Source organism: Colobus angolensis, unplaced genomic scaffold (genome assembly GCF_000951035.1).
Source record: "Colobus angolensis palliatus isolate OR3802 unplaced genomic scaffold, Cang.pa_1.0 Scaffold14, whole genome shotgun sequence".
Lineage (NCBI taxonomy): Eukaryota > Metazoa > Chordata > Mammalia > Primates > Cercopithecidae > Colobus > Colobus angolensis.
The window spans coordinates 89,337-99,085 of NW_012114488.1; the positions used below are offsets into that span (position 1 = coordinate 89,337).

Sequence of the window (9,749 nt, forward strand, 5' to 3'; positions counted from 1 at the left end):
CTTCAAGTGATATAGCTAGTAATTGAGACAGCCAAAGTTCAGCTTCCGGTTTTTCTAACTCTTGACCTCTTGCTCTTCCTAGTTATCTATCTCCCAAGTTTTTTTACTTAGTTATCCTAATGTTCATTTTTAATATTTGAAGAACATGCTGCATATTCATTGTTCACATTTGTGTGCCGAAGTGAATGCCCCACCCTGTATATTGACTTTTGAGCTGTTTCTAATCTCTCAAGGCTTTGGTTAGCCTTGGCTTCTGTTGGCTTTTGTTAGGCTGTTCCTTGGCTGTCTAATTTTGGACCTGAAATCTCTCTGCAGTGCTGCTCTGTTGTCAGCAGGGGGCAGCTCTTGGCTTCTGATGTAGTCATCTGCTTGAGAGCATTTGGCCTTATTTAAATCAGAAAGTATTAATCAACTGATGAAAGTTTGGTGTATTTTTACTGAAATTTTGCCGTATCAAGTTTACATGATATATTTCTCTGATTCTGTTATAATTAGGAATGCTGGTAGTTGCAAATAATCTGAATGTGCACGGTATAGTTGGCTAAAATGAGAATTGAATATTTTATTCATAAATTCACTGGACCAGATGTATTCACACATTAGGAAACTAGTTTGAAACTTTATTAAATCATTTATAGTGTCCTAGCCACATATATGGTGAGAATTTTTCAATAGCTTCCTTCCCAAATATGGGAAGGAACATATTTCATAGCTTCCTTCCCAAATATGGGAAGGAACATATTTCATAGCTTCCTTCCCAAATATGTTAAGATATAAGTCAATGAATAGAAGAGGTAGATCTTCAGAATGTTGTCCTTTTTATATGATTGAAGGGGGAAAAATAAAGACATTAACCTAATCTTGGAATTCCTCACCCTTATTTACTTTCCAGGATCACTGAACAAGAGGAGCACGTTAAGGGGGAAGATGAAGACATCCTCGGGCCTGGATATACGGAGGACTCCACTGATGTGTACAGCTCCCAGTTTGAAACCATTTTGGACAACACTTCTTTATACTACAGTGCGGAGTCCCTGGAGACATTGTACTCAGAGCCTGATAGCTATTTTAGCTTTGAAATGCCCCTCACTCCAATGATACAACAGCGCATTAAAGAAGGTGGTCAGTTCTTGGAGAGGACATCAAGGGGAGGACTTCAGGATATCCTGAGTGTGTCAGCAGATGGTGGAATCGTGATGGGCTATTCTAGTGGGGTCACCAATGGGCTGAATGATGCCAACGACTCCATCTACACGAAAGGCACCCCGGAGATTGCTTTCTGGGGAAGGTACTTGTCCCATTCCCATACATTTCATACTGGTGGTTTTTGTAGGATTTCTTCTTTGGGAATCTGAGTGTGGGATATGTTTGTAAATCATTTGGCCAATTTCTGTGGATATAAGCCAATGATGTGAGTAAAAAGTAATTTGAGTTTTAGGGCAGGAAGGACACACCTTAGTGGTTTGTGAAATTGGCAAACTGTGATCATTTTAGTCTGTGGTATTTCCTGGATGACTATATATAAACTGGATACCAAACAAATATTTAGGGATGATGAGTGAGGTATCAGCTCCGACAATGGCAGTGACGTGGTGCTGTGAAAAGAACACTGAGAGATCGTAGCTTTAGTTTGGCACTGAGGGTGGTCGATGACTTCAAGAAGTTTATTTGATTAGTTCAGAGATTCCTTCATTGGAAACTAAAGTGGTGGACTATACAGTCAGCAAAGTCTCTTACAGTCTTTTGCTCTGAGAGGTCCTATTCTGTCCTCCTGTTCCAGACATGTTGAAGGAAGGATCCAATTAGACAGATGCTTGAGAGAGCTGATATCTTGGTCTAGGCTGCGTATTTATTTTCTCTCTCTACTTTAGGATTTTAGTCTATCTGGGAGATAAAATGACACATTTTGTACGTTGTATGCACCTTGCCTGTCATCTGGGGATTCCACATCTATTTATGGATTACCCAGCATTTCATTTCTTCATGCTCGTCATCCTCAGGTTATCTACCTGCGACGATTTTATGAATTTTGTTTTGATACATTTGTGTGTGTGTATATGTGTGTGTGTGTGTATGTTTGTATGGAGCTGGTGGGGGGTGTTAAATGGTGATCAACTATTTTAAAACTGTTTAAAGCTGTATGAAATAATACCAGTGCTTTTTGTTTAAAAAAAAAAAAAAGCTAGTAATACAGGTTTTCAATGCACCTCTCTTTTTGGGCAGTCAGTCCTTTGCTGAGCGTTTTCTATAACCAATTTGAAGGTTAATAGTTCAATGGATGAGCAAATTCAGGATTGGCACCTTGTGACACTGTAGCGATGCATTTCCTTGTGAAAATGGATTGTGGATATCGGTTGTCTTATTGGGTCACAGTGAGAAGAAAAAGAACAAGGTGTCAAAACCACAAGATTTTGGTCTGAATTACTTGGGCAAGCCACTTATTTTCTCTGAAAGTTGATTTATTTATTTACGAAATGGGGTTCACGATCCAGTGTGTTGTGAGGCCGTGAGATTTAAAGGGTTAATAGAGACTAAAGCAGCTCACACAGGACATGGTACAAAGCAGAGCCTGGGTAAGTGTGTGCATATGAACTGGTTGCCTGGTTAGTCCACATCTAGACTTCCTGTATCTCTGAGATCAGAATGTCTGTCAGTGGAAGAGTCCTGGAGAGGAAGCATCCCTGAAAACAGTGTCCCTGCAAGGGGGTGCTCCTCGGCCGAGGGTGCCACCTTAGTCCTCCCCTTTCACCATCATCTCTGAGGACTGCAAATTGTGATAAAATGCTGTAGGAAAGGTTTGCAGATAATTTCATGGAAATCCCAACTCAGTTTTCTGGGATGAGTGGAAGTTGTTTATATTACAGACCAAACATGGTTTGGGGAACTGAAGCGTTTTGGGCCAAGAGGCTTCACTGCAGAAGCCACAGGGAGTGGTTGTAAGTGAAGCCAAGAGATGAACATCAGTGAAGGAATTGGGTGAAAGATTTGTTAAATGTGCGGCTCGTGCACTTAGAAAGGAGGTTGTCATCGTTTGGGCCACCATGGGTGCCAGTCACGAGGATGGACAGAGTTAAATAGTTGGGAGAGAGTATTGGAGTAGGTTATAGTGTTTTAGCGTCTCAGATTTAAACACTGGTATCCTTCAGGCCGTGTTGAGATAAAGTTTCAGCTGTGTCCCTTCATTGTCAAACCAGGAGATCTTGTCTACTAGTAAAGGACCACATTCTAGTGCTGAGTGACAAGCACCTTGGAGACGTGCCGGCTCACCTCTCCCCGAGCCCGGGCACTCCTCCTGTACAATTCCTGACGGTGGTCATCCTGCCGTGCGCTGAGCACTGCCAGTGGCTTGGACAGACAAGCTTGGCGGGACCCCCATTTTGTGTTATTTGAGGTTGGCATATGATAATAAGTGGTTATAGGTGGAGGAAGCTTTGTTTTCTGATGTCCGCCTCTATTCAAGGTTAAAAGGTAGGGCAGGTTTAATGATCCTAAGAAATTTTAAGGAAACTGGGAAACTCGTATTTTTCTTTACCCCCTTCTGCCTTCCTTGGTGATTTGGAGAAGCTGCAACCACAAAAGAATTGTGTTAGTATTGTGGGTTAGAGAATTAGGACATTTTACTACTTGAATGGGCCTCAGATAGCTTTTTAAAAAATTTCTTTAAAATAATATAGAATCTGTGTTCCAGTTCGGTGGGATATATTACCCAAAGCCACGTGGCTGTCTTGTGACAGATACTGCACTAGAATTCAAGTTGTCTGACTCCTAGACCAGATTCATTCACTGTGCTGGGTGTTGGTTCTCTCATATTGTTATTCTTCTTTTGATCTGATTTCTCTCATGCCATGTGTCAATAAAGCTGGAAGTCTGAGATGATCTGTTTTCAAGAAACTAAGTTCTCAATGTAGAGCTGCTTGGTGGTGGTGGTGGTGGCAGTGTATGCGTTCAATTTGAGGGAAAATTTACCAGGTCAATAATAAACATGTTTCCACATATTTTTAAAGCAATCAGTGAGCTGGCCTTTTAAAATTTCATCTATGTTAAAATATCCCTCTGCTGAGGTAAGGAAGTGGACATTGAGGTATTAAGCCTGTCCTTCAGCCAAGCACTGAGGGCCCAAGTGTTAGAATTAAAGGAAAAAAATAATTTCAATTGTATTAATATATTTACAAAAGAAAAGTGATAAGTAAAAGCAGTGCCCATGCCTCCATTCCATCTGTGTTCACCTGCCTCTCCTGCTTCCTTGCTAGAGGTGGGGGTCTGAGCACATTGGATAAAGTGAGCTCTGAGAAAGGCACAAAAGACAAGGAATAAGACTAATGAATTCTCCCCTGATCATGCCTCCTTGACATTTGGTAGACATGAACCAAGGAAATTAAGTATTGATTTTAATGTATAAAGTGTTAGTCGTTAGCTTGTAAAAAATATTATTACTTTAGCTAGTCTCTGAATATAATTGTGTGTCATATGTAGCCCATAGGTTTTATTTATTTAGTAAACACATGATGTTTGGTTCTCATCATGAGCTAAGAGGAAGGAAGGAACTATTAGTGTTCTAATTTTCCAAATAAGGAAACCGAGGTACAGAGAGGCTGAGTCAATTGCTCAAGGTCACGCAAATGATAAGTGGCATACTCAGCCCTCGAACATAGGCAGTCAGCCTCCAGAGCCCGTGCTCTTACTGGACTGTGCTGAACTGGACCAAGGGATAATGATTTCATGGTAGATCTAGAACAAGACCAGATATCTTCAACAAAACAAAAATGTGTTTGCTTTGGTATTGCCTAGATTTCCTTTTAGATCCTTTTCTGTTTCAACATCTGTCTTTACTTTGTCATTAAAGATTATTTCAGTGGCAGTATTGGACGGTGATTTTTTCTGAACACAGGATGACATTGTTCTTGGCTGAATTGCTCTTTTAAGGAAAGGTGAGAGAGGTGGGGAAAGCTGACTGGGGTGTTGTAGCACTTAGTTCTTTCCCTCAGAAATGCCTTCCAGGCTTGGGCTCAGCCATCCTTTGGTGGCCAGAGGGACGTTGTTCATCCCTGTTACTCTCTCTACTCAAGTCAAAGAAGAAAATATTCCAAATCTATAATATTCTAGTATCCAGTTGGGAAAGACTTTTTTTTTCTTCAGTGCCTGTCTATTTGTCTTTAAAAGTATTCAATACCTTTGTGACATCAAGCAGCTCACTCTGTATAAGGTGAAAAAGCCTCTTAAAATCCTGGAATAAACCTGGATAGACTATTAGATTGCCACAAACATAATTAAGGTTTTTGTCATTACTCTCAATGGCAAACTGCAATTACTTTTGCACCAGCCTAATACATTCTCCCAGGTGCTCTGCCTGCCTGTTGATCAGTGAGCCACATGTCAGCCAGAAACAGCTCACCCTACGCATGGAACACAATATTTTAATGCAGAAGCAAAGAGAAGCATCCCCTCCCTGTGTGGTCCAGCTACATGGCACTCAGGCTGACCAGGGGTCAGTGGTGCTGTGTGAAGTCCTGTCACATGGCTCCAAAATTAGAAAGGATAATTAGAGACTTACAGTTACACCCGTTTCAATGGGTTCCTTTGTGTCTGGATGCTTCTCTCTCGCCGGCTTATCAGCGGATGACCACAGCTCCAATCAGTAAGTTCTTAAGGCACAAGTGTTGTCACTGGGACCATCAACAGAGCTGAATATTGTCCATTTCCATTGAGCTTGGGTTTGGACAGGAGAAAAAGAAATAGCAAATACAGTGACATGGCAGGAACTTGTTTTTTGGTTCCCTGAAATATATGAAGCTGGTTTTTGAGATAACCTTTGTAGTGTGATAGATCTATTTTATCTCTTAGCTTCCTAGTTTTCCTTTCAGATCTTGCTCAGTATACCAACGGTACGGCGAAACAGGTGAATTACATCTGCGTGCAGCTGATCTGCCTGAGGGAAGCACTTCAGTCTGTCTTCAGCTCACTCTGAATTTAATATTTCTGGGGACTTTTTTGCCTTGCTCTTATTTTTTTCTCTCCTTTCTCAAATGGAATGCAGTGTTTGGAAATTATTCTCTTTCTTCCTCAGTTTTTCTCTATCCATATTGTTAGTCCACTTAGGAAGAATTCATGTGAAAGAAGTAGAAATTTGTTGAAATGCGATTTGAAAAATTGTTTCAGCATCCCAGTTTAAACTTGAAGCCACTTTAATATAATATATAAATATAAGAGAATAAATTAAAAATAATGTGACATTAGTGAAGCTGGTGACAGAGAACAACATTTTGATGTTGTGAAATTGGAGAGATCTGGCTGCCCACGGAGCTCCCGGCTTCTCTTCTGCCATTCGTGGTGGGAAGCTGTGCTGCCTCGTGGCGTCATGAGCTGGCTGCTGTTGCTTCGGTAATCTCTTTAATCCTTTTCTTCCACATTTTAACTTTGTTCGGTCAAAAAAGCGGTTCTCATTTTTCTCTCTCTGGCTTCTTTCCAAAGTAGTATAATGGTGATTTGATTTTATTTTTTTAAACCACAAAGGAGTTCCTGATCAATGATGTGGGTTAGGGGCTCTTCTAGGTCTCAGAGCCAGTTATTCCTGGTTTTGAATTGTTTCACTTTCTAGGTGTGTATTTATGAATAAATACCTAAAATCCGAGACCCTTTCCAAGTGTGAAATGAAATTAACAATACCTATGTTGTAAAGGAAGGAGGAGCAAATGAGATTAATCAGATGGAACAAAAATGAAGAAAAGAAAGTCAAGTGACCTAACGATGTCTGGTACACAGTAGGAGCTCATTAAATACAAATGAATACCAACGACAGTAGTAACCCAAAGAAAAGTTATCCTGCCACTTGGCCCTGGACAGAAGCCCTGCACCAGACACTTACTACGGGGTTTCCTTAGGAATCACTTTCTTTCTGTGAAGTGCAGTGCACTGTGGTAGGTGGAATAAACCTGGAGAGTTGACACAGAAGACAGGAGGCAAAGCCATCCTCTTTCTTGGCAGCTTGATCTCGGGCAAGTCTTTTCATTCGTGGAACTTCTGATTGCTCATTGGTAAGATGGAAATAGCCTTATCAACCAATTTACAGTTTTGTGGTAAGACTTTGCTAAGTTCTAGTTTGTGGATATTTATTTTAAACCTATTATGGGTTTTGTAGTAGTCTAAGAGTCTAGGGAATAATAAGAAAATAGGTAAGAAACAGCCTGGTAAAAAGAAAGATGCAAGGATTTGATGAATGTTTGCCTCTAGGACACGTGGGGCTGAGTCAAAATGAGTGTGAGAGTTCAAGCATGGGTGACTGGCTGGAGCAAGAAACCCTCCACCGGAGTTGGGGGAAGCAGCAGGGTTGGTAGGAGGACACCTCGTGGGATCAGATACAAAGAGGTCGAATTGGAGGACAGAGAGGGTTCCTTGTGTAGGGCTGGTGGGAATATGGGACTGAAGGTCACTGGAGAGACTTTGGAGTCACCCTTGTAGATGTGACACTTGCAGCTGTGGGCATGAGAAAGCTCTCAAGGGTGAGGAGTGGGCTGAGGGTGGGACTGTGAGGGGCTCACACAGGAGCCCTTAGGTTTTACTTATGTGTCCTTCTAATGCCATCTCTGTAGAAAATGTGCCCTGTAAGGTCAGTTTCCTGGCAGCTCTTCGGTGCTTTGTCCCTTCTCCAACAGTGGGTCGATTGTCAGGGAGCCCAGGATGGAAGCTAAGTGCACTGGTCCTTGGTTGTTCTTTCAGTGCCCTTCAGACAGCCCTCGCCCTATTGGTCTTGTGCCCTCCCTGTTTGGTCCCTCTTTTGTAAATTAGCGATGACCTCAGGAAATGGTCCTGGATTTGAAATAGCTATTCCTGGAGAGATTCTAATTCTGTGGTTTAAACCTTAAAACAAACCGAAGTCATTCCCTGGATATTGGTGGCTAGTGGTGTGAAGAGCATGGTGGGGCACCTGTTACTTGGATGAGCTTTGATCAAAGAATGGCATCAAATGATAACGGGCATTGGAGGTATGAGTGATTACAAGGAGAATCATGGGTCTAAATAAAAACTGGAATGGTGGTTAATACTTTAATTGATCGAGATGATACAGCAATATTTTTATTCCTGTATCAGTACGCTATTTAACTTTTAAAGGAAGCAATATTCATGTTAGCAGAGGTCTCTTAGCACCATATTTGCAACACTGGATGTTATCCATCCAGCCTTGGTTTGGGGAGGAAAAAAAGACACCAAGTTTCCCGAGTAAATCGTTCTCTGAAGGTGTTTTACACAGGAGTACAAATTTGCCTGAACTCCAAAGGGGCTGGTTTACAGTACTTTAATCTTGTTTTTCACTTTATAAGCTCGCTGTAAACTGAAATACAGAGCTACAGGCAAACCTCATTTTATTGCACTTAGCTTTATTGCTCTTTGAAGATACTCTTTTTTTTTATTCAAATTACAGATTTGTGGCAGCACTGCCTCCCACAAGTCTGTTGGTGCCATTTTTTCTGACAACAGGTGCTCACTTTGTGTCTCTGTGTCACATTGTAGTAATTATCTCAGTATTTCGGGCTTTTTCATTACTGTTAAATCTGTTATGGTGACCTGTGGTCAGAGATCTTTGATGTCACTATTGCCATCGTTTTGGAGCACCACAAACCATGCCCATATAACGTGGCAAACCTTATCAGTTGGTTTTGTGTGTTCTGATTGCTCCATGAAACCAACTGTTCCCGCCCCCCTCCCTCTCCTTGGGCCTTTCTATTTCCTGAGACACACAATATTGAGATTAGGACAGTTAATAATCCTGCAGTGCCTCTAAATGTTCAAATGAAAGGAAGAGTTTCACGTCTCTCACTTTAACTAATATTCTAGAAAGGATTAAACTTGGTAAGGAAGGCATGTTGAAAGCCAAAATACGCTGAAAGCTAGACCTCTTGCACCAATCAGCCAAGTGGTGAATGCAATGAAAAGTTCTTGAAGGAAATTAAAAGTGCTGCTTCATTGAACCCATGAATAATAAGGAAGAAAAACGCCTTATTTCTGGATAAAGTTGTAATGGTCTGGATAGAAGATCGAATCAGTCACAATGTCTCCTTAAGCTGAAGCCAGAGCAAGGCTCTAACTCTCTTCAATTCTCTGAAAGCTAAGAGGTGAGGGAACTGCAGCCAAAAAGCTGGAAGCCAGCAGAGATTGGTTTATGAGGTTTAAGGAAAGAAGCCATCTCCATAACATAAAAGTACTAGGCGAAGCAGCAGGTGCTGATGTAGAAGCTGCAGTGAGTTATCCAGATCTAGCTGAGATAGTTGATAGAGGGAGCTACACTAAACAACACATTTTCAATGTAAACCAAATAGCCGTCTATTGGAAAAAGATGCTGTCTAGGACTTTCTTAACTACAGAGTACGAGGCATTGCCTTTTCTTAAAGCTTGAAAGGACAAGCTGACCCTTGTTAGGGGCTAATACAGCTGGTGACACTTAAGTTGAAGTTAGCGTTCATTTTCCATTCTGAAAATCCCACGGCCCTTCAGAATTATACTTAAATGTACTCTGGACTGGTGTCGTGGCTAACACCTGTAATCCCAGCACTTTGGGAGGCCGAGGCAGGCAGATCACCTAAGGTCAGTAGACCAGCCTGACCAACACGGTGAAATCCCTTCTCTACTAAAAATACAAAAATTAGCTGGGCGTGGTGGCTGAGGCAGGAGAATCACTAGAACCCAGGAGGCGGAGGTTGCGGTGAGCCGAGATGGTGCCATTGCACTCCAGCCTGGACAGCAAGAGCAAAACTCCG

The 9,749-nt window shown here is 41.6% G+C and overlaps 1 protein-coding gene across 1 annotated transcript; it reads left to right on the forward strand.

Annotated features, from left to right (window-relative positions):
- Positions 1 to 892: 892 nt before the first annotated feature.
- On the forward strand, positions 893 to 1,387 carry LOC105506792 (PH and SEC7 domain-containing protein 3-like; the record flags this gene model as incomplete). The annotated part of the gene is made up of 1 exon (XM_011935081.1): positions 893 to 1,387. A coding segment is annotated over one exon (463 nt), but the record flags the coding sequence as incomplete, so codon positions are not given.
- Positions 1,388 to 9,749: the final 8,362 nt, after the last annotated feature.